The sequence below is a fragment of the Oryx dammah genome, unplaced genomic scaffold, assembly GCF_014754425.2.
Source record: "Oryx dammah isolate SB20612 unplaced genomic scaffold, SCBI_Odam_1.1 HiC_scaffold_6, whole genome shotgun sequence".
Lineage (NCBI taxonomy): Eukaryota > Metazoa > Chordata > Mammalia > Artiodactyla > Bovidae > Oryx > Oryx dammah.
This window is the reverse complement of record NW_024070190.1, coordinates 11,562,662-11,587,084: the sequence shown is the minus strand read 5'-3', so window position 1 is coordinate 11,587,084 and position 24,423 is coordinate 11,562,662. Positions and strand designations below refer to the sequence as shown.

Below are 24,423 nucleotides of genomic sequence, written 5' to 3'. Positions count from 1 at the left end.
AGACTTAAACTAGCAACAATTCTGAGTTCATTGCACTTATGTCTAGAAAGCTGAAGGTGTTTAACTACTATGGATGTTGCCTTCAAAGTAATTCACAATTTCTTCAGCTTTCATCAGTAACATTGGATGGCCTTATCACCTACATTTCTCTGCTGGTCACTGAGTACCAAGACAGACTCACTCTGAACTTACAGGTAATGATTTATGCCAGGTAGCAAAAAAGGACACTGATAGAATTTATTTTCTAATCATCTAAGGCACCTTTGTAGAAGGGTCTATTAGAAAATATTTTATGATCTGGGGAATTTTAATACTCCTTGCTGAGCAATACTCAGAGCAGTACACTACCTGTGGAGTAAGAGAAAGTTTGGGGTGGTTTATATGGATCATGGAAAAAGTAAGAGTTCCAGAAAAGCATCTGTTTCTGCTTTATTGACTATGCCAAAGCCTTTGACTGTGTAGATCACAATAAACTGTGGAAAATTCTGAAAGAGATGGGAATACCAGACCACCTGACCTGCCTCTTGAGAAACCTGTATGCAGGTCAGGAAGCAACAGTTAGAACTGGACATGCAACAACAGACTGGTTCCAAATAGGAAAAGGAGTACGTCAAGGCTGTATATTGTCCCCCTGCTTATTTAACTTATATGTAGAGTACATCATGAGAAACGCTGGGCTGGATGAAGCACAAGCTGGAATCAAGATTGCTGAGAGAAATATCAATAACCTCAGATATGCAGATGGCACCACCCTTATGGCAGAAAGTGAAGAGGAGCTAAAAAGCCTCTTGATGAAAGTGAAAGAGGAAGAGTGAAAAAGTGGGCTTAAAGCTCAACATTCAGAAAACGAAGATCATGGCATCTGGTCCCATCACTTCATGGGAAATAGATGGGGAATCCATGGAAACAGTGTCAGACTTTATTTTTTGGGGGCTCCAAAATCACTGCAGATGGTGACTGCATCACTGCAGATGGTGTTGCAGCCATGAAATTAAAAGACGCTTACTCCTTGGAAGGAAAGTTATGACCAACCTACATAGCATATTCAAAAGCAGAGATATTACTTTGCCAACAAAGGTCCGTCTAGTCAAGGCTATGGTTTTCCCAGTGGTCATGTATGGATGTGAAGAATTGGACTGTGAAGAAAGCTGAGCGCCGAAGAATTGATGCTTTTGAACTGTGGTGTTGGAGAAGACTCTTGAGAGTCCCTTGGACTGCCAGTACATTCTAAAGGAGATCAGTCCTCGGTGTTCACTGGAAGGACTGATGCTAAAGCTGAAACTCCAGTACTTTGGCCACCTCATGCAAAGAGCTGACTCATTGGAAAAGACTGATGCTAGGAGGGATTGGGGGCAGGAGGAAAAGTGGACGACAGAGGATGAGATGGCTGGATGGCATTATCAACTCGATGGACATGAGTTTGAGTGAACTCTGGAAGGTGGTGATGGACAGGGAGGCCTGGCGTGCTGCGATTCATGGGGTGAGTAGGACACGACTGAGCAACTGAACTGACATATTAATATATTTCAAGCGGAGCATTAGCCACCACAGTGGTTTACGTGTATACACCACTTCACTAGAGGAGCAAGGAACGTGGTCAGCCCAACAGGAAGGAAACCCTCCCTTGCTCACCTTGCTTCACGTTGCACTCTGACATACTTCCTGCCTTCAGAGACTCACAGGCGCCATGAGTCACTGCAGGTCTGGAAGCAGCCAGAGGCAGCAGACAAGGAACACCCGCACTCTGAATCAGGGCTCCCAGCCCTGCAAGCCTGGCTCTCTCGAGAGGACAGTGCCTGGGGTCGGGGGCAGGCCAGGCAAGTCTTTAGTGCTGCAGGGGGGCACCACAGCCCTCTTGGAGCAGCTGTGTTGGTGCTGGGCTGACTTAAAGCAGCATTCTTCTGGAACTCTGTGCAGAAGAATCATCTACACAGGAGGAATCTTGTCAAGGTGCACGCAGGACCTGGGGCAGAAGGCCAGGTGGGGTGAGATTCTGAACCACAGTGCCGGTGATGCCTGCTCCCTGGACTACACTTTGAACTCTAGATCGTAACTAGATCTACATGAGAACCACCTAGGTGACTTTTATAACCATAGGGATGCCCAGGCCTCACTCCTTACTAATTAAATCAAAATGATGCTGGAGAGGGGACGAGGGCAAGGGGGAGTCTGAATCCAGGCTCAATACTGTTCTGGGCTTCCCTGGTGGCTCAGTGGTAAAGAATCTGCCTACCATTGCAAGAGACACGGGTTCCACCTCTGGGTTGGGAAGATCCCCTGGAGAAAGAAATGGCAACCCTCTCCAGTATTCTTGCTGGGAAATCCTATGGACAGAGGAACCTGGTGGGCTACAGTCCATGGGGTCAGAAAAGAGTCGGACACAACTCAGCAACTAAATGACAACAAACAATATTGTTCTAAAAGTTCCCCCAAGCATTTCAGTGTGGTTAAGGTCAAAGTTGAGGTCCGCTGGTCTTGGGTTCAGCTCATGTGAAGCAGGGGCCAGCCTCAAAGAAAGAGGTCCCAGCAGACAACCAGTTGTCACTGGGTTTTGTTGCTGTTGTTCAGTCACTAAGTTGTGTCCGACTCTTTGCAACCCCATGGACTGCAGCACACCAGGCTTCCCTGTTCTTCATCATCTCCCAGGGTTTGTTCCAACTGTGACCACTGAATGAGTGATGTCATCCAATCATCTCATCCTCCGTCGCCCCCTTCTCCTTCACCGGGTTTTACCGCTTTCAATTTTCCCCACCAGTCAGGCCACATGCTAAAGGCAATTTACTGCCACCCCTCATTTCAATGACCATTTTCAACACAGAAAATGAGCAGGAGAACTCTTCTCCTATGCCCCTCACCCCAGCTCCCGACACAGAGTTGTGTGCATAACAGGCTGTTAACAGGCTGATTAACAATGGTGAGTTTTCCTTCTTCACTCTGACCCCAAAAAGGTGCTAATAAGCAATTATTGCACCAAAGAGAAGAGGAGCAAGGGGTCCAGAGTATGCAATGACTGAATAGCACTGAGACCTAAGTATGTTGCAGTCTACTGATAAAACAACCTTAAGGATGGGCCAACAGAGGAACAAAGCTTCTTTCAAAATTCTAAATGGCAAGTGAACAAACTGCAGTTTTCTTTCAGTCATTGATGGGATTCAATGCGTTCAAGTTATGAAAGTTGATGGGTCGTAACTCAGACCAAAATAATATAAAACCACAGATAGTTTAGCCTTTTATCTTTACTTTTAACCTACAAAGTGTAAAGTGTTCATAAAAGATCTTAATAAATATAGTAAGGCTTCAGGTGATCACCGTATTGAATGGAAGAGTTTGCTTTCTAACATACTACAGCTGATACCCAGAATCTTTAAAATCAAAAACGTTCACCACCTTACGCTGACTGATACACATCGCTTGCCCCAGTTTTGTTTCCCAACTCGAGGTATCTCTGCACTGTCTTTCACCCATCTCTAAAGCACAGAGAATGACACAAAATATTTGGACAGGTTCAGAGAATGCAAGTCTCTTGATTGGTGTGGCCTGAAAGGTTTACTTTCTCAGTACAGTTTTTTTACTGAGTCCCCTGGACAATTAGTAATGCAGCTTACAAATAAATAAAGCTCAACCAAGTGGCTTTGAAGCTCATGAAACAGCAAGAAAGGCAGTAGAAGGTCCTGAGGAAGGGCAGCAGTGAAATGTGAGCTCTCACACACTGCAAACCTGAAGCAAACCCCACCAGTAGAAAAGTAACTAGCTATATACAAGTTGTTTCATCTTGCCCAGAATACGAGAGGTCTTCTCCAGGGATCCTCTCGTTACTCTCTCAGTATAAACCCTTGGCCACAGGGTCTCAGGACTGGTGTGTGAGGAGATTGCTGAGCACCTCCAGATCACTCAGCAGAAAGTAGCCCTCCAAACAGACCACGGCCCCCACGCCCAGGCACATCTTCCCGCCTGCAAATTAAGCTGGCAGCGCTGGTCCCACAGGCTCGAGGACGGCCCACGGAAGAGAAGCCCATGCTGACAGTGGCCTGCCTCCTGCACCCTTTACATGGAGTCCAGGACCCAGTTGCCACTGGGGAGTGGGGAGACGGGCAGCGTCAGGTCCCTTGGGGGGCCTCGCTCCTTCCCATCCTGGAGAGAGTTCTGCTCCTGGAAATACTCATCCTCCTCATCGAAGAAGCCGTTCTCCAGAGCGTAAGTGCTGTCTGGGCTGGCCGCTGCCTGGCAGGCTCCTTTGTATTCCTGGATGGACTCGTAGAGGCTGTACAACTGGCAGAGCAAGGACATGTCCAGCTGTCGGAGGCCGACCTTGAGGGAAGGGGCAGGGAGGTAAAAGCGAGAAGTCAGCAACAGAGTGGAATCTTAGCGGTGCTCTCCGTCAGCAACCTGCCCGTGCCGGCATGTTCTTTCCACATGGCCAGTGACTCAGAGCGTCACCTGAATGCTCTGGCTCTTCAGTTTTGAGAAAACCTTAATTATGCAATGCCCACACCTCAGACGTCACCCAACATGTCAGGGAACGACCACACGTGTGGGGCAGCAGGCCCGGCCCGCAGAACATCGCCTGGAGATCTGGCCCGCCCTGCAGAGCAACAGCCTTGCACATTTTGAAAGCCCCAGCCAGCTTCACTTTGGACACCAAGATGCAAGGGTGTCATCTCTTCCTGCTATGATCAGATTCAGAGAAGACCCCCCACGTGCTCTCTCCTTCCTGGGGCAACAGTCTCTGTGCCAGAACCAGCAGCTCAGCAGTTAGTGTCATACGCTGCCCCCTGGAGCACCCACCCTCCCATCAGCTGGGTCTCCAGACTCACAAGGAGTCAGACCCCCTCTCCTTTGGACAAGAGGACATCTCCTCCTAAGATGGCTGTGGGGTCACTCCCCAGAGAGAACCTGGGGAGTAAGACCTGGGCCTCTACAGATTCCCCTGAAAACTATTTTCCCACGTGATAACAGAACAAAGGACATTTCAAAGTCACACATTTATCTTCAAGTTCCTCTCTCCCCCAGTGGCCTATCCCAGGAAAAAGAGAACATTCAGGACAGGAAAATGCATCTGTTTCATCAATCCCAGAGAGAGAAGGGTTAATTCATCTGGAAATGCAGCCCAGACCAGCACATCTACTCTCTCCAGTGCGTGAGAACCACTCTTGTGAAGCCTGCAGATTCTGACTCCGGCCCAGGTCCAGGGCCACTGGGAATGGGGACGCCGAGCAAGCTGCTGAGCAGTCAACCTCAGGGACTCTCAAGATGGGAAACTCTAAACAGATGCCAGGAGTCCTGCCCTGGGCCCTTCTGCTTCTGGGCTCTTGAGCAAGTTATTTATCATCTCTATGCTTTGACGACAAAATGAAATAATTTCTCTTAATCTATTGGGAGGATTAAATGAAATATCAACTATTTTAATAAACAGCAATCAAATGTCTCCCACATACCAAGTACTACACTAAAGCACTCAAGATGCACAGGAAAGAATACACACAAACACAGGGAATATGTGGGTTTTTTCAGTCTAATTTTATTGAGGCTTTCAATGGCTAAGTTGAAGATCTCTCTTGGTAAATGTCACAGTGCACTTGAAAATATGTGGGTTATTTTCAAATATCTTTTGATACTGATGTCTAACATAATTCCACAGTGATATGAGAACAGACTCTGTATGATTTCAGTACCTTTAGACCATGAAATCTTTCACCTTGTTTTATGTCCCTGGATATGTTTCAGTGTCTCCTAGTTTACATTGCATGGGAACTTGAATAGAATTTGTATCCTACTGTTGTGTGAAAATTGTATAAATCTTAATTACGTTGAATTGGTTCACAGTGCTTTTTCTGGTCTACTATATCCCTCTACTCCTCTGTATATTTATTCCATTAATTTTTGAGGGTTTGATATTAAAACTCCAACTAAAGTCTTAATTTATCTACTTAAAAAAATAATTGTAATATATAGTGGTGTGTGATGAAAGTGAAAGAGGAGACTGAAAAAGTTGGCTTAAAGAAAACTAAGATCATGGCATCTGGTCCCATCACTTCATGGGAAATAGATGAGGAAACAGCGGCTGACTTTATTTTTCTGGGCTCCAAAATCACTGCAGATGGTGAGTGCTGCCATGAAATTAAAAGATGCTTACCCCTTGGCAGGAAAGTTATGACCAACCTAGACAGCATATTAAAAAGCAGAGACATTACTTTGTCAACAAAGATCCGTCTAGTCAAGGCTATGGTTTTTCCAGTAGGCTTGTATGGATGTGAGACTTGGACTATAAAGAAAGCTGAGTGCAGAAGAACTGATGCTTTTGAACTGTGGTATTAGTGAAGACTCTTGAGAGTCCCATCGACTGCAAAGAGATCCAACCTGTCCATACTAAAGGAGATCAGTCCTGGGTGTTCATTGGAAGGACTGATGCTGAAGCTGAAACTCCAATACTTTGGCCACTTGATGCAAAGAACTGACTCATTTGAAAACACCCTGATGCTGGGAAAGATTGAGGGCAGGAGGAGAAGGGGATGACAGAAGACGAGATTGTTGGATGGCATCACCGACTCGATGGACTTTGAGTCTGAGTGAACTCTGGGAGTTGGTGATGGACAGGGAGGCCTGGGTGCTGTGGTTCATGGGGTTGCAAAGAGTTGGACATGACTGAGCGACTGAACTGAACTGAACTGATAGTGGAATTATATGTAACCTTGTTCTGTATTTTCCAAGTCTCCTGTAAATGTGTTATCACACTTTAATAATTTAAAAAATTAAAATTAAAATATATTTTAAAAATTATTTAAAATAAATATTAATATTTTTTTAAAAGAAACACAGAGCGTGTCAAAAGATTTAGTCTTTATAATTACCCTGCAATGATATTTTCTACACAAGAGAAGCTATCTGGTGACAAGACTAAATTCCAGGTCACTCTTCATACCGTCAACCACTCTTGTTCACCAGCGACCTCTCTGGTACCTCTGAACAGACCACGGAAACGGAGCCGCTCACACTGACCTGGCGTGTTAGCCAAGACACTCAAAGAAGACCAGGTAGAGAGGCAGGCCATGTTTCCAGCCGTGATTCCCATCGTCCCAGAATTCCTTCTACGGTAGAACTTCTAAAGAAGCTGTTCCCAGGAAGAGACTTCCAGCACGCTGGGGGCGTGGCCTCCAGGCACGCTCCGCCCCAAGGCATCCTACTCTCAAAAGTTAATTGGCTATTTTGTTGTTAAGTTGCTAAGCCTTGTCCGACTCTTTGTGACCCCAAGAACAGCAGCCCGCCAGGCTCCTCTGTCCATGGGATTCTCCAGGCAAGAATACTGGAGTGGGTTGCCATGCCCTCCTCCAGGGGATCTTCCCGACCCAGGGATCAAACCCGAATCTCTCATGTCTCCTGCAACGGCAGGTGGGTTTTTACCTCTAGCGAACCCAAAACTGTAAAGGAAAAAGTAGTAGAGCGATGTGCTATCGGCCCAGGTCTGCACTCTCCTGGACCACTGGAGGTGGGCCCAGGTGACTGCAGAAGCCCTGACTTCCCTCAACGCATGCTGCCCCGAGTGCGGCTCCAGGTGTTCTCCTTCGGTGCTGAGCTGTCCGAGGCATTCCCAGGCCTACGTGGGAGACGCACAGGCTGGGAGTTGGATCATAACCCGGACCTTTCTGCACTGTGGCAGCCGGTGACTCACAAAGCTGCCTTGTCATCGGGCGGAACGCTGGCCTAGAAACCAAGTCTGACCCACCTAGGAATACAGCAGAGTCCTATACACGCCTGTTACACAAGCCAACAGATGCCGAGGGTTTGGACTAATTTAACAGAGATTTAAACACAGCACATGTGCACGCCCACAGCCTGGCTTCTCAGGGCCTCCTTCTTCAGACATGAGATTCAGCTTCCTCTGGTTCACCAGCAACCCTCCAGATTAGCCAGGAGGACAGGAGCTAAGTACATACAGGAGCAATCTAGCTTCCCACCCAGGACAACTCTTCCCCTGCTGAGGTAGTTTAAACATTTTCACCTGAGTTTTCTAGAGGTAAATCGAAAATCCCTAGGCAGCATCCCATAATCTGATCTGGAACAATTCTCCCTGTGCCTCCTCCACCGGTCAGTGAGGTCCCTTCATCCTGATTTCCCCCTGGCCCTGTTTGTTTCTTTTTTTTAATAGCATCAGATTCATTTTATTTAATTCTCCAAGTTTTTTCCTTACCTTTTTAAATTTTTTTAAATTGGAAGATAATTGCTTCCCACTGCATCCCAGGCTTCCCAGGTGGCCCAGTGGTTAGGAATCCGCCTGCCAATGTAGGAGAGACGGCTCAATCCCTGATCCAGGAAGATCCCACACACCATGGAGCAACTAAGCCCATGCGCCACAACTTCTGAGCTTGTGCGGTAGAGCCTGCAAGCCTCAGCTACTGAAACCCTAGAGCCCATGCTCCACAATAGAGAAGCCACTGCAACAAGAAGCCTGCACACCGCAACTAGAGAAAGTCCGCGTGTAGCAATGAAGACCCAGCGCAGCAACAGATATGTGCAACGCCAGCTCCCCTACCTCTCTTTTGACTTGGATGGACTCAGTCACCAGTGCCCCTCACCTTCCCTCACCATCTCTGCCTGTCTCATGGCGATGATCACTCTCTACCTTTGCTGTGGGTGCACATGGTCTTCCTTCTCCTACTTGAGGACACGCCCAGAAGGCATGGACCCATCTCCCCCTTGGGTCCCTCAGCACCCAGTACAGACCCTTGTGGAGGAAACTCAGACACTGGTGACCAAGGGAAAGCTATAGAGACCCCGATGCCCTCCCAGAGAACGTCTGGTGGTGAAGTGGCCCGGCAGTGGGTTTGGGATCCACAGGCCCCCGGCTCCCCAAGGTGCCCCTGAGGAAAGCCACAGGCCACATGGTTCTCGCCATGTCATCAGAAAAGCACTCACCTCTTGCCTGACAGGAGAAGAGACAAACGAAGATTCCTTCCTGAGTGCTCACTGCAGAGCCAGCAGCTGGGAAGCAGGGACAGAGAGCAGGCTCTCAAAAGGAGGGCATAAGGCTCCGGGGTGTGGGAAGCAGAGAGAAGGCCCAGCCAACAGAACTAAACTGCAGTTACGTTTTAGGACACGATTAAATCACCCACAAACAAGAACTTCTCATCTTTCCAGAAAAAAAAGTGGGGAGAGGCAGGGGCGCACGCCCTCAGCAAGCCCACTAACCCTCACCTCTGTCCTCATCCCGCTGCAGAAGCACGTCACCTTAGTGATGTGTTCCGTAAAGGACAGGCGCTGAGTCACAGCTGGATTCAGAAAACACAGCTCCTTCCTGAAAATCCAGTTGAAAAATTCAGACAGCCTCATTTTAGAAAAGTACAGAATTCTTAGACCCTGTAATTTGTAGCCCCCTTTCGTAGACCTCTGAGACAATCAAGAACAAGCCACTCATATCCACGCTTTAAACTGCTGGCCTGACTCCTTCCTCTCTCTGTTCAGGCTTCCTGCTTCCTTCCTGATCACCCTGCTTGCTGTACACACAGGTGGCTCACTCATCCCCAGCATCTCCAACAATAGGGCCAAACAATCCTGAACCACCCTCAAAACAGTTTCAAAACTCACAATGGGCTGGCCACATGTATACACCTCAGACAGGATGGTGGTTCCCAGCTGGGTTTCGGGTTGCCAAGTCTCTGAATATCCCTGGAAGGTAAGGTTAGGGAGGAAGTTCTTCCTGACTTTCAGATAATAGAAATGTTACCATTAGGATATGAGGCTTAGGAGATGAAAGAGAACTGCAGTGGGAAATTAATGTTGATTGAAAACAAAGCATCATAAAAAATTTTAGGAAGTTTTTAGGAGTAAAAAATATACTTAAGAAAAACAGTCTGTTTTATTTAAGTAACTAAAAGCCACCAGGGAAGCCCAAAAACAAATGGTGGGGGTAATTCTCGTGCTTGTATGAAGCTCTTTTATGTCTCTCTTTTTCAAGAGACATAAAAGCAACTTTTTCTGAAATATAGCAATGAGTAGAAAACAAGACAAACATACGAGGAGATGGTCTTATTTGTACCCAGGTCCATACTGGGCCCAGAGTGGGGGGAGGGGAGTAAACCCGGTGCCAGCACAGTTTAGCCCTAGTGGTCACGCTGGGGTCATTCTGTAATGAGCCTCTTCCCTGCCAGTCCACTATTTCCTACTGCTGTGATTCCTCAACCGTAAAATGAAAAATACCCCACCTCACATGGTACAAGGGATGTATAGGTCTGAAGTTAAGCTATAGAATCAGGAACAGGGGGCCTCAAAATATGGAGACAGATGCAGAAAAAGTCTGGTGGGTGAACGTTTAGTTTGAAACATAACAGATGATAGAAACTTGACTGAGAAAATCATGTTATAGTCATACAATAAAAAGGTTTCTGTAGTGGCTCAGTGGTAAAGAATCTGCCTGCAATGCAGGAGACCCAGCTTTGATCCCTGGGTTGGGAAGATTCCCTGGAGAAGCAAATGGCAACCCACTCCAGTATTCTTGCCTGGGAAATCCCATGGATAGAGGAGCCTGGTGGGCAACAGTCCATGGGGTCGCAAGAGTCAGACATGACTTAGCAACTGAACACACACACATACAATAAAAACCAGGCAGTTACTTAAAAGAGCAGCTCTCTAAGTACAAGAGTAGGACACTGATCAACACCCACCGTTAGGCACAAAAGTTCAAGGTACAGAATAGTATGCTGAGTAGGACCTCACTTTACACATTATGCATACATGCCTAGAAGAGAAAATGTCCATGAGCAGAATTTACTTCTGCAAAGTGGGGCTGGATATTTACAGCCTTCTGTACTGCTAAAAAAAATTTTTTTCCAACAAGCAGTTACTCTTAATTTTAAAAACTAGTTATAATAAAGTATATGACTTATGTGCATTGCTAGTAGGGCTGCACGCTTGTAAAACCTCTCAGCAGGACTCACTGGCAATATCTATCAAAAGCCTTAAAATATCATATAACTTTTAACCAGCTAACCAATTCATCGCTAGTGACTTTGGAGTAGAAAATCTCAGCTGTACACAAATAGGTAATCCTCATCCTTGTTTTGTGAAGTAGGTGTGGATTCTGCTACCATGAGGAAACTGAGCCCTGAAAGATGCAGGCCCTTCACTAAGAGCAGGGGGCTGCAGCCAGGTGGTAGGGCTCCAGCATGCATGCCCAACCATCAGCCTGCACTGCCCGCACAGACAACACTGGGAGAGGGCGCCATGTCAGCTGGGTCAGCAGGCTGCTGAGATCACAAGTGACGCTTATTATTGGCTTTTCTGAATTTTCTCTGGTGGCTCAGATGGTAAAGGACCTGCCTGTAATGCAGGAGACCTGGGTTCAATCCCTGGGTTGGGAAGATTCCCTGGTGAAGGGAATGGCAACCCACTCCAGTATTCTTGCCTGGAGAATCCCATAGACAGAGGATCCTGGTGGGCTACATACAGTCCATGGGGTCACAAGAGTTAGACATGACCGAGTGACTAACACTTTGACTTTCACCTTTCTCAGTTTCCCAGATTTTCTACTATGAATATGTATTAACTCATAATGAACTTTTAAAAACATAATAAATGGCTTGTAAATTTATTTTAGACAATACTATTAGTAAATGCCCCAAATTTAATGAGTGTCTAGTATGCATCCGCAGGACTGGAATGTAATAAAGATCAGTGACTTAATGGGTCATAACCTGACTTCTGAATAAAGGATGTGTTGACAGAATGCTGACCTGCATACTGCTTCAAAAAAGAAGACCAAAGAGAAAAGCTTCATCAGTGTTGATCTAACAGAGAAAGAGCTATGAACTCAGCTGCTGAGCTGGCCGAAGCTACTGCTGCAGGACCCCAAGCCCCCAGGTGAACTGTGATTCTGGGCTCCCTAAGCAGGCTTCCATCAGTCACTCGGCTCCTCGCCAGGGGGTATGCGTCTGTCAACCTCATCTGTTAATGTTGCAGCCCCACCGAGCTGAGGACTGCCTCAAAAGAGCCCTGTTGATTCAGAGAGAGCAAGCACACCAGGAGCTACACCCGAAGGTGCCCACGCTGGTGGGTGGAGCCCATTCTGCAGCTCAGCAGTGCTAGTGAAGACATCCTGTCCATCCCTAACCTACAATAATGGTTGTACCAATGAAGCCCGTTTCCTCTCATTCTGTCCTATGCAGAGAAGGAAAAAGAAAAAAAGCAATTGGCCACTGTCTTTAAGACATGTCTTTGCATATTCCTTTACTTCCTTTCCCAATTACAAAAATAAAATATTCTAGCTATATTAAAAATTCAATTGCTCATAATTATACAGTCTTCCCTAATTTCATGTCCTAATGCAGCAATCTTAAAGTGTTTTGGTCTTAGTTGGGACCCCTTTAGACTTTTAAAATTACTGAGGGTCCCAAAGAGCTCCTGTTTATGTAAATTATACCTATCAATAGTTACCTTATTAGAGGTGAAAATTGAGAAACTGTCATATAAAGCCATTCAAAAACACTACACCCACTGCTAACATAAATCACATTTTTATAAATGAGATTGTGTAAGAAATCTTTTTAATGTCTGGCTTATCTTCTTCTGTACTTGATCTTTCTAACATGCTTTTTTAGTTGAAATAAACCTGGCCTCACATAGATATGTACTTGGGAAAAAGGAGCATTTAAACCACCTTTCAAGTTAACAGTGGATATTCTTGTTTGGCACTATCCTTAAGCTGGCTCCAGTGTGGAATTTGAAACTATGCCAATGAGCTTTTAACACTGTTTCATTAAAATCCACCAGTCTTGCATTTTGAATGGATCTTTTAACCATGCACCAAGCATTCTGCTAAGTCATTTCAGTCATGTCCGACTCTGTGTGACCCCAGAGGGCAGCCCACCAGGCTCCCCCATCCCTGGGATTCTCCAGGCAAGAACACTGGAGTGGGTTGCCATTTCCTTCTCCAATGCAGGAAAGTGAAAAGTGAAAGTGAAGTCGCTCAATCGTGCCCGACCCTCAGCGACCCCATGGACTGCAGCCTTACAGGCTCCTCCGTCCATGGGATTTTCCAGGCAAGAGTACTGGAGTGGGGTGCCATTGCCTTCTCCAGCACCAAGCATTAGTTATATGAAAAATGTGGAAAACTGATTTACTGAATGTAGACCCTCCAAATATTTCCTTAGGTACTATTTTGGAAAGTCACATTTGCCCATATGATCACCACCTAATTATGGACACCCCCATAAAAGGATCTGGGAACCCATAGGTGTCCTCAGACCATAATTTAAGAACTACTGTTCTAAACATATCCACTTTTAGCTAGTTAGCATACCTTCCTCAAAACACACTGCACATACAAATGTATATATGTACTGTTTTGTAATTTACTTTTCCAAACCTTGAACACCTATGTTCGTTTACATAGTTACCACATTCTTTTCAACAATTGTATAATATTCTATCACTGTTATATATTATTATTAGAGAATACTACTATATATCACTGCAAAAGATATTCCTATATAAGCACTGTTATTCCCTTGGGTGACTATGTCTGTAAGAAAATTTTTTTTAATTATGAAAATGAAATTGCAGGGGAGAAGGCAGAGAAGGGAAATGGGATGCTTTCCTTCCAATCCCTCAATTCTGGGACCACAAACAGTGGACCATTCAACAAGGATGTGTCAAAGGCCTGAAAGTTCATTACTTAAGACAATGAATGCACAGATGAATGCAGTTGATTCTGACAATCAAGTGGGACTAGAGGAAAAAGCATGACTTAACCAATGACACATGGGAATTCAAAACCTATTGAAATTGCCTCTCTGCGAGAGTAGATTCAGTAAAGGAAGAAAATCTGAAGCTAAAAATCAGGACACCAAGTTCTTGGACAATAAACAGAAAACTTCATGTCAGTGTCTCGTGTTTTTAGACAACTGACATAAAAAGCAAGAGAAAGGGTTGGTGTCCACACGATATTAAAGGCCAGTGGCCATCCCCAGTCTCCTTTGACCAAGGCCAACCAAGAATCCTGCATTGAGAGCTAACACTCTTATTCCAAATGGCACTGCATGGGCTTGCCTTGAGACTGGACCTCCAACCATAAGCCCATTTAAAGACTCAAACCCCTCTCTGAGACCCTGTTGTCTCATATAGGGTGAAGACTGAACCCTGCAGGGATCTGGGCTATTCAAGTTCATGCCCGTCTCCTAGTTTCTAGTTCACCACACAAGGCTGCCAGGCATTTAGGTGCTGTCTCAACTAAAATTAAAAGACACTTACTCCTAGGAAGAAAAGTTATGACAAACCTAGACAGTGTATTAAAAGCAGAGTCATCCCTTTGCCAACGAACAAAGGTCCATACAGTCAAAACTATGGTTTTTCTAGTAGTCATGGACGGATATGAGAGTTAGACCATAAAGAAGGCTGAATGCCGAAGAATTGATGCTTTCAAATTGTGGTTCTGGAGAAGACTGTTCAGAGTCCCTTAGACCGCAAGGAGATCAAACCAGTCAATCCTAAAGGAAATCTACTCTGAATTTTCATTGGAAGGACTGATGCTGAAGTTGAAGCTCCAATACTTTGGCCACCTGATGGGAAGAGCCAACTCACTGGAAAAGACCCTGGTGCTGGGAAAGATTGAGGGCGGGAGGATAAGGGGGGCAACAGAGGATGAGATGGTAGGATGGCAGCATCGACCAGATGGACATGAGTTTGAGCGAGCCCCGGGAGATGGTGAAAGCTAAGGAAGCCTGGCCAGCTGCAGTCCATGGGGTGGCAAAAAGCTGGATACAACTTAGCGACTGAACAACAGGTAAAATGCAGGAAACCTAAGTGTTGCTGCTCTCAGGAATCAAACCTTTTTTCTCAGATTCCATTTTTCACCCAAACCATTGCAGTTCAGGAATTCAAAAGTTCTGTGTGGACAACTTCCCACACACAGGTGGGTAACCAAAGCAACTATTGGATAGTTTGGGGAAAAAAAAGAAAAAATGAGGCAGAGAGTTTTCAAAGTTACTATTTAGAAAGGTGCTGCTGATGGTTTTAGAAGTGGAACTCAAGAATCCTCAGAGATCTGCCATCTCCCGTCCCCAAGTCTGAGGCTCTCTTTCTGTCTCTACACTTTCAGGTGACGCTTCTGAGGACCTAATAAGCTTGATGAGCTAAACTTACAGGAATGCTGGGCAGTGGTCTCTGAAGAACCCTGCAAGGAAAGATGTGTGCCAGGATCCCTGTGGACTCTTGAGAGTCACGTGTGTGCTTCAACCACATGCAAAGATTGAAATGCCAACGAAGATCCTCTGAGCCAAGCTAGCCTGTCAGCATACCAGATAAAAATCTTTCAAACTGTGGGGCCCTTGAGGCCAAAGTATTTTTATCCAGAAAGAGGTCTGCAGGGAGTAAAAGTGGTACAGCCACTATGCAGAACAGTATGGAGGTTCCTTAAAAAGCTAAATATAGAGCTACCATAGCACCCTGCAGTCCCACTCCTGGGCACATATCTGGAGAAAAACATGATCCGAAAGGATACATGCACCCCAATGTTCATTGCAGCACTGTTTACAATAGTCAAGGCATGGAAGCAACCTAGATGTCCATCAACAGAGGAATGGATTAAGAAAATATGGAACATACACAATGGAATATTACTCAGCCATTAAAAAGAACAAAATAATGCCATTTTCAGCAACATGGATAGACCTAGGGATTGTCATACTGAGTGAAGGAAGGCAGACAGAGGAGAAATATCATATGACATCCCTAATAAGAAAGTGGAAGTGCTGGTCACTCAGTCATATCTGACTCTTTGTGACCTATGGACTGTACCCCTCCAGGCTCCTCTGTCCATGAGACCTCCCAGGCAACAATACTGGAGTGGACTGCCACACCCTCTTCCAGGGTATCTTCCCAACCCAGGACTGAACCCAGGTCTCTGGCATTGCAGGCAGATTGTTTACTGTCTGAGCCACCAGGGAAACCCAACATCCCTTATATGTGAAACATAAAATGATACAAATGAACTTATTTACAAAACAGAAGGAAAACTCACAGCCTTAAAGAACAAACTTATGGCTGTGGGGTGGGGGTGTAGGGAGAATGAGAAGGGACAGTAAGGGAGTTTGGAATGGAAATGTACGCACTGCTATATTTAAAGTGGATAACCAACAAGGACCTACAGTATGGCAGATGGAAATCTGTCAACGTTGTCTGGAAGCCTGGATGGGAGGGGAGTTTGGGGGAGATGGATACATGTGTATGTATGGCTGAATCCCTTCACTGTTCAGTTGAAACTATCACAACGTTGTTTTGTTAATCGGCTATAGCCCAATATAAAGTAAAAAGTTAAAAAAGAAAAAATGCTTAAAAATACTAGATATCTTATATTTTGGCTGTCCAGCAGTAGCCCCCTGCTCCATTTCTGCAAACTCTTCTTTCTTTTAGGGATGCCCAGCCCTGCACCCCATCCGCACAATCATACCACCTTAGTAAATAAAACACCATCTTGGCCTCAGTCACCAATAGCTGTCCAGACCCCCCAAGCTGGGCCCACTGGTATTCTTCCACACAGTATTTCCAAAGTGGCAGTAAGAAGCATGGCTGAAGCTGGGAGTGTGGACACTGTAGACAGTCACATTCCAAAACGTAGGGGGAAAAAAGAAGGAGGGTAAAGAAGATTGCAGTAGCCTTCCTGGGTTCCCCACCAACCCTGGTTCTAGTCTGCCTCTGTACACATCCAGCCCTACAAGGCTCTCCTTTTGCAAGAGCTGGTTCAAATTGAGACTCTATTATTAATAAAGTCTTCAGACATGAAAAGTGACACATGGTCTAAACTACAGCAATTGTATTCCTGTAAAGATGCCCACCTCTGCTAGATGTTATTAGCTCCTTAACACTTGGATAGTTCAGCCCTATATCCTAGTTCAGCCCTGTATCCTCCACAGCACTTTATAACCAGCAGACATGTGGCAAACATCTGTCTGATACAATCCAAATATACTCTCTGATGTTGGAGGGGTGCAGAAAAAAACAATCTGAACTTCTTGTTTTAAAGGATGCTTTCAGGTCTAAAGAGCAAAAAGCATCTGTCTGACCCTCACAGCTCTCCAAATGGGCTCGCTGCGGGAGGGGAAGGGAGCTCACAATGGCACAGAACTTCAGAGTAAGCCCATTACTAGCACAGGAAGTGCTGAAACTCCAGTGGACATCAGGACTCTCAAAGCAGAGCAGGGCGTCACCCACACAGGCGCCCCTCAACACCAGCTCCCCGTGTTCTGCCCTGACCATCCGTCAATCAGTTATCTGCAGGCCAGGCTCTGCCAGCCTCTGGCTCCACGTTCTGAAAAATTTAACATACTCTTCCACTGATGCGACGGCAAACCACCTTCCCCCATAAGCAGCCACTTCTCCTGACTCCCTTATTGCTGTGATGACCCCCACTTTCCCAATAATGAATGACCAAAGTTATTAATGCCACATAATGGCACTCCATGGAGTTAGACATTTTAATATACACTGACCTAGAAAATACTTGCAACATGTGCCCCCCCAAAGCAGTAAAACCCTATGATTTAACAGGGTCTTGGAGCCAGACACGTCTGGCTGAGATTGTCACATTAGGTGAGCTACTTAAATTCTGAATCCTATTTTTAAAAATGTAGACTTTCAGTATCTACCTCGTGGAGAAGTTACAAAAATCAAATAAGATGACATAAGGAAGAAGACTGTTGAGAGTCCCTTGGACTGCAAGGAGATCCAACCAGTCCCTTCTGAAGGAGATCAACCCTGGGATTTCTTTGGAAGGAATGACGCTAAAGCTGAAGCTCCAGTACTTTGGACACCTCATGCAAAGAGTTGACTCATTGGAAAAGACTCTGATGCTGGGAGAGATTGGGGGCAGGAGGAGAAGGGGACGACCCAGGATGAGATGGCTGGATGGCATCACGGACACGATGGACGTGAGTCTGAGTGAACTCCGGGAGATGGTGATGGACAGGGAGGCCTGGTGTGCTGCAATTCATGGGGTCACAAAGAGTCGGACACGACTGAGCAACTGAACTGAACTGAAAGAAAACATTTACACTGTGCCTACCAGGAGATATCCCCAAAGAGTAAAGTGATCAGGTGCCAGGACTGTAATTTTAAAAATATTATGTATTTATTTATTTACAGCTGTGCCACGTCTCGTTTGCCTCGAGGACTTCTCTCCAGTTGCGGCGAGCAGAGGCTGCTCTCTAGTTGTGGTGCTCAGGCTTCCCGCTGCAGTGACTGCTCTAGTTGCTGGGCACGGGCTTTAGAGCGTAAGGGCTTCAGGAACTGTGGCATGTGGGCTCAGCAGCTGCACCCCCTGGGGTCTAGAGCACAGGCTTAATAGTCATGGCACATGGGCTTAGATGCTCTACAGCATGTGGGATCTTCCAGATCAGGGATTGAATCTATGTCTCCTGCACTGGCAGGCAGATTTTTTTACTACTGAGCCATTAGGAGACAGAAGCAGAAGATATTAAGAAGACGTGGCAACAATATACTGAAGAATTATACAAAAAAAGATCTTAATGACCCAGATAACCACGATAGTGTGATCACTCACCTAGAGCCACATATCCTGGAATTCGAAGTCAAGTGGGCCTTAGGAAGCATCACTACAAACGAAGCTAGTGGAGGTGATGGAATTCCAGTTGAGCTATTTCAAATCCTGAAAGATGATACTGTGAAAGTGCTGCACTCAATATGCCAGCAAATTTGGAAAACTCAGCAGTTGCCACAGGACTGGAAAAGGTCAGTTTTCATTCCAATCTCAAAGAAAGGCAATGCCAAAGAATGTTCAAACTACCGCACAATTACACTCATCTCACACACTAGCAAAGTAATGCTCAAAATTCTCCAAGCCTGGCTTCAACAGTATGTGAACTGTGAACTTCCAAATGTTCAAGTTGGATTTAGAAAAGGCAGAGGAACTAGAGATCAAATTGCCAATATCCATTGGATCATCGAAAAAGAGAATTCCAGAAAAACATCTACTTCTGCTTTATTGACTATGCCAAAGCCTTTGACTGTGTGGATCACAATAAACTGTGGAAAATTTTGAAAGAGATGGGAATAGCAGACCACCTTACCTGTCTCCTGAGAAATTTGTATGCAGGTCAAAAAGTAACAGTTAGAACTAGACATGTAACAACAGACTGGTTGCAAGTCGGGAAAGGAGTACATCAAGGCTATATATTGTCACCCTGCTTATTTAACTTATATGCAGAGTACATCATGCCAAATGCTAGGCTGGATGAAGCACAAGCTAGAATCAAGATTGCCGGGAGAAATATCAACAACTTCAGATATGCAGATGACACCACCCTTATGGCAGAAAGGGAAGAACTAAAGAGCCTCTTGATGAAAGTGAAAGAGGAGAGTGAAAAAGTTGGCTTAAAACTCAACATTCATAAAACTAAGATCATGGTATCCTGTCCCATCACTTCATGGCAAATAGATGGGGAAACAAAAGAAAGAGTGACAGACTTCATTTTCTGGGCTCCAAAATCACTGCAGATGGTGACTGCAGCCGTGAAATTACAAGACGCTTGCTCCTTGGAAGAAAAGCTATGATCAACCTAGACAGCATATTAAAAAGCAGAGACATTGCTTTGCCAACAAAGGTTTGTCTGGTCAAAGCTATGATTTTTCCAGTAGTCATGTTTGGATGTGAGGATTGGTCTATAAAGAAAGTTGAGCACAGAAGAATTGAAGCATGTTGGAGAAGATTCTTGAGAGTCCCTTGGATTGCAAGGAGATCCAGTCAGTCCTAAAGGAAATCACTGAATATTCATTCAATGGAAGGACTGATGCTGAAGCTGAAACTCCAATACTTTGACCACCTGATGCAAAGAACTGACTCATTGGAAAAGACCCTGATGCTGGGAAAGATTAAAGGCAGGAGGAGAAGGGGATGACAGAGGATGAGATGGTTGGCTGGCACCACCAACTTGATGGACGTGAGTTTGAGTAAGCTCCGGGAATTGATGAAGGACAGGGAAGCCTGGTGTGGGGCAGGCAGTCCATGGGGTCGCAAAGAGTTGGACTTGATTGAATGACTTATCTGAACTGAACTGAGCCATCAGGGATGCTCGACTGTAATTATTGTTTTGCTTAGGGGCACTTTCCATTAAAAAACTTAAGTTATCGCTCGGGGCTTCCCTGGTGGCTCAGTGGTAAAGAATCCGCCTGCCAATGCAGGAGACACGGGTTCAATCCCTGGTCCAGGAAGATCCCACATCCACAGAGCAACCAAGTCCATGCACCACAACTACTGAGCCTGTGCTCTAGAGCCCAGGAGCCACGACTACTGAAGCCTGAGCACCTTAGCGCCTGTGCTCTACAAGAGAAGCCACCATAAGAAGAAGCCCTCTCATTGCAACTAGACAGTAGCCTGTGCTCACCGCAACCAGAGAAAAGCCAGCACAGTCAAAAATAAATAGCATAAATAAAATTATTTGAAAAAAAATACGTCATGTGTGGTTCCTTATCATCACCATCCTGACTCTGATATTCACCCAGCAAGTCCTGTGGATTCTGTTTCAATGAAGTGTCCGTCTCCCGTGTGACTCTCGTTTCACATTCCGGGATCCCCAGGCTGTTGCAGGCTCTACATCTCCAGTACCTCCCAAGCTCAGCCAGCTCGCCCTTCTAAGCACCCTCCTTTCACATTAACTCTTCAAAGCCAGTTCTCCAGCTTTACTTGTTCCCTTGCTACTCTTGAGGCTTTCCTCTGCCCACTTGGCCCCAACCCGTCCTCTCAGTTGGAATGTCCACACCTGCCCTATTCCAACAGGAGTGCATGTCAGTCTGGATTTTCTATCACCCATTCTCTTCTTAAAATGCAGTCGCATTCTGAGGGATTCCACACTACTGCTCCTCTGTGCTTGTCTACGACTTTTTAAAAAGGAACTAACTACAGTCTGCCAGGACTTCTTGTTAGTTCCCTGGGCATAGATTTTACTTAAGGCCTTCAAATTAAATAGATCAACACAGACTACTGGGCAGATAATTCAAGCACAAACTCTCAACTCTAATCTTGCAAGCCCCCACCTCCACCCCCATGGGAGCCTCAGTTTGAAGCGACCACTCAGACCCCACTGCCCTAGTGGGGCAAAAAAAGGCAAAAAAACCCAGAGCACTCCTAAAGACTTTGTGACATTCCTTGAAAGGGACTTGTTAAGGCCTGTAGCCATGTTTTGTCTTTATCTCAGCTAAATATCAGATGGCTGTTTATTTTTCTTGTGTTTCCGATAGGCTGAGAAAGAGCTCTGGTCCAGGGCATAATTAGAAGGCTGTGACTGTAGTTTGGTTGCACCAGGAGGGACCTGGAAAAACACTTTCAGGAACAGCATGGTTACTCCCAAGTTATGTGCAAGACTCCAGAGCATGTTTATAAACCAGAGAGAGCTTCACAAGGGGAGTGGCCTGAGGTTTTCCTGTCTCTGGTCCCGTAAATTAACCAGTATGAGTCTTCCTATTTTATCCTCTTTATTTATGCTGCATCCAAGTTCAGACTCTAAACATACTGGGTATAAGCTTATCTAATGAAAACACAGCTTTCCAGCTGTGCAATTCTGGTGTTGATTAATGCTGATTAATAAATAAAAACAGTTGGCTTGAAATTTAAGTCATTCTGTAAGCTTAGAAAATCTTCTCAGGGAGAACTGGAAATCACTTCAATGGCAGCCACAGAGTCGGAAGACAATACTGAATTGCTTAAAAGGTGTTAACGCTGTTTCTAGATTAAATTCTTACTTTTCAGGACAGATATTTTCCCGAAAGAAATGCATACATTGAGTTTTTCTAAATAATATCTTAATACACTAAAAGCATATTTAAAGGATTCCTATAATAAATTTAGGTGCCAATTCATTTTGGGGGACAAAAAAATTTTTCATATATTAGATTTCCTTAATAAAGTATTTCCCTGTGCCAGGAGAGGGGGGACTCTGCATTAGGTAAAAGGAAAGGCAAATTCTAAACAGAGAGAGTGGCCAAGAAAGGTGATCAGAGGCCTGCAGGAGCGGTAGAGGGAAGTTTTTCTGTTGTCTTCTGAGCTGGCCTGAGCTTGGAGAAAGCTGGAGACCCTTGAGCTGCTTTGGCTTCTCCGTAACTCATTAGACCTAGTCCACGAACACCTACCATACTTCCCAACGACCGAGAAAAACCAAGCCCCATTGTTTGCAGCCCAGGCACAACCTGAAGAACCCACATGGACTTCACCCACACCGCGAAGACGCCACCGCCCCAGTCCTCTCTGGCGGGATTGGGGAACCGGCCGCCACGCGGAGACTATCAGGGTGAGCGGCCACTTTCCCGGCATCTGCGGGCAGAAGCCGCTCCGCTGTAATCCGATTTCTGCCCGCCGCGGGGGGGGGGGGGGGGGGCGAGAGCTGTTCCAATCCGCAGTCTACACTCGCTTGGACAAAAAGCTGTCCTCTTTAGGGCAGGAAAACACAACTGCACACAGCTCTTAACCCCGCGGGCGCAGTGAAGGCCGCCCCCCCCCGACCCCGGGAGATCTGCTGCCCCCCTGGGGAGGGGTGACCAGCCCCCGGCCCGAGGCCAAGCGCCAGCCCCATGCCGCGCCTCCTGGGTCTCTGAGCCAGCTGGGGCCGGACGAGGAGCGCCGGGTCTCCAGAAAGCTGCCTTTTGGAAGGGGTACCTCCCTGGGCGAGGGTCCAGTAGTGGGCACAGAGAGGACAAGTAAAACGGGGTAGTTGAGAGGGCAGTGTCCCTGTACGCGTCGGCGCCTGGGGCCAAAGAGCCTGAGACCGGCGGGTGGCGCGGGGACTTCCGGCGAACTTTCCCAGAACGGCGAGCCCAGCTGGGAAGGACCCCCGCTCCGGCCCGCGGACCTCCCTTACCATCTCCTTGCGCAACAGGGCCAGCGCGGCGTCCAGGTTGGGGGGCTTGGCGGGCAGCGCCGCCGCCCTAGCCCCGCCGCCTCCCGCGCTCCCGCGGCTCAGCTCGTCCTGGATGCGCGACTTCTGCGCGTACAATCTCTCCAGGTGCCTCCAACCCCCCGACGCGCCGCCGCCCGACGCCGAGTGCAGCAGCCCGCTCAAGCTCTTGGGCAGCGGAGGCAGCCCGTCCACCCGCAGCCCGCGCACGGAGCCGGCAGCCCCGGCTCCGCTCATCCCGTTCGGCCTGACCGCGCGCTCTCGGGTCCGCAGCCGCGGCCGCTGCCTGGGGCCCTTGCTCCCCAGCCCGCCCCCTTCCCGGGGGTGCTCCGCCCACTTCCCCTCCCCACCTCGCTGCCCCGCCCCTCTCCCCGCCCCCTACCCCCGCCTCCGCCCCACGCCCCGCCCCCTACCCGTGCCCCGCCCCGCCCCCTCCCTGCGTCCCTGCCCCGCCCCCTCCCCATACCCCCTCCCCGTGCCCCCTCCCTGAGTCCCCGCCCCGCGCCCGCGCCCGCGCCCTTTTGGCGCCCCACTTCCCCGGCTTTCCTGCGGCCCCGCCCACTTACCCTCCACCCCTGCGCCCATCCTCCGGCCGGTCCCTGGCTCACCTTTAGCACCTCCTGGGACTCTCGGCTGCCGGCCCTCCTCGTGGAGTCGAGCCCTGCCCTGGCTGCCCCACTCCAGGCAAGGTGGGCTCCGCCACTAGACTCCAAAGCTGCTTGTAATTACTGATAGGCGAGGGTCATCTCAGATGCGATCCGACGAGGCCAGTTGGTGCGGCGAATCGGGGTATAAAGGCTCCCCCTCGGGGCAGGCAGGACGTCGGGGAGGTTTGGTAGTGCTGGGATCGCACCCGAGGTCAGGGTCCTTAGAGGCGGCGTGGTCGCAGCCGGCGGGGTCCGCGGAGACCGCGGGGAAGGAGGCGGGGCTCTGACCACAGGAACCCACCGCACCCCACCCCCGCTCCCGCCCGTCCCCGAGGGCTGAATCTAGACCGCCTCCTGCTAAGTGTGACTTCCTGCCGGGAGAGCTGGGGCCCCCAGGCTCGGGCTAGTCACTAGTTCCCACTCGAGGGCCCACAAGCCTTCTCTGTAAATGGCAACGTCCATACCATTGTCCGTACCGACAGCAGCCAAAAGGAGCGCTGAGTCAAGAAGAGCTTGGCCAAGAGGAGCCAAGAGTCATCTTTGGAAACCTCAAAATCCGACCAAACGTGTCCTTCAACCTGGCTGTGAAGAAAAGGCTTATATTTCAGAAACTATTCTTCAACTCTGAGGCAAAAATAAATACGATTCACATCTCAGAGAGGGAGAGAAGGAAAGAAGGCTCTATCTTTTGGAGAAAGAATAAAAACGACAGATGTTACAACCAGATTAGAGACAGTAAAGATAAGAAGTTAAGACCCGATTTGCAGAGACAGCCTCACTGCAGATTAAAAACTAATGCTGTATATAGAGAATGGATACATTATAATGCCTACTGTTGGCTTTCGTTATAAAAGGGACTTAACTGTTCTAAATGCATTCAATGGGATCAC

At 47.2% G+C, this 24,423-nt stretch overlaps 1 protein-coding gene and 1 pseudogene across 1 annotated transcript; one reads left to right on the top strand and one right to left on the bottom strand.

Moving 5' to 3' along the window:
* Window positions 1-3,216: 3,216 nt before the first annotated feature.
* On the bottom strand, window positions 3,217-23,195 carry FAM89A (family with sequence similarity 89 member A). The gene is made up of 2 exons (XM_040242768.1): window positions 22,851-23,195; window positions 3,217-4,308 (listed from the first exon to the last, which is right to left on the bottom strand). Exons 1-2 carry the CDS (start codon window positions 23,121-23,123, stop codon window positions 4,045-4,047), a joined length of 537 nt encoding a protein of 178 aa, XP_040098702.1. The 5' UTR covers window positions 23,124-23,195; the 3' UTR covers window positions 3,217-4,044.
* Window positions 13,464-13,996, top strand: LOC120865105 (annotated as a pseudogene).
* Window positions 23,196-24,423: the final 1,228 nt, after the last annotated feature.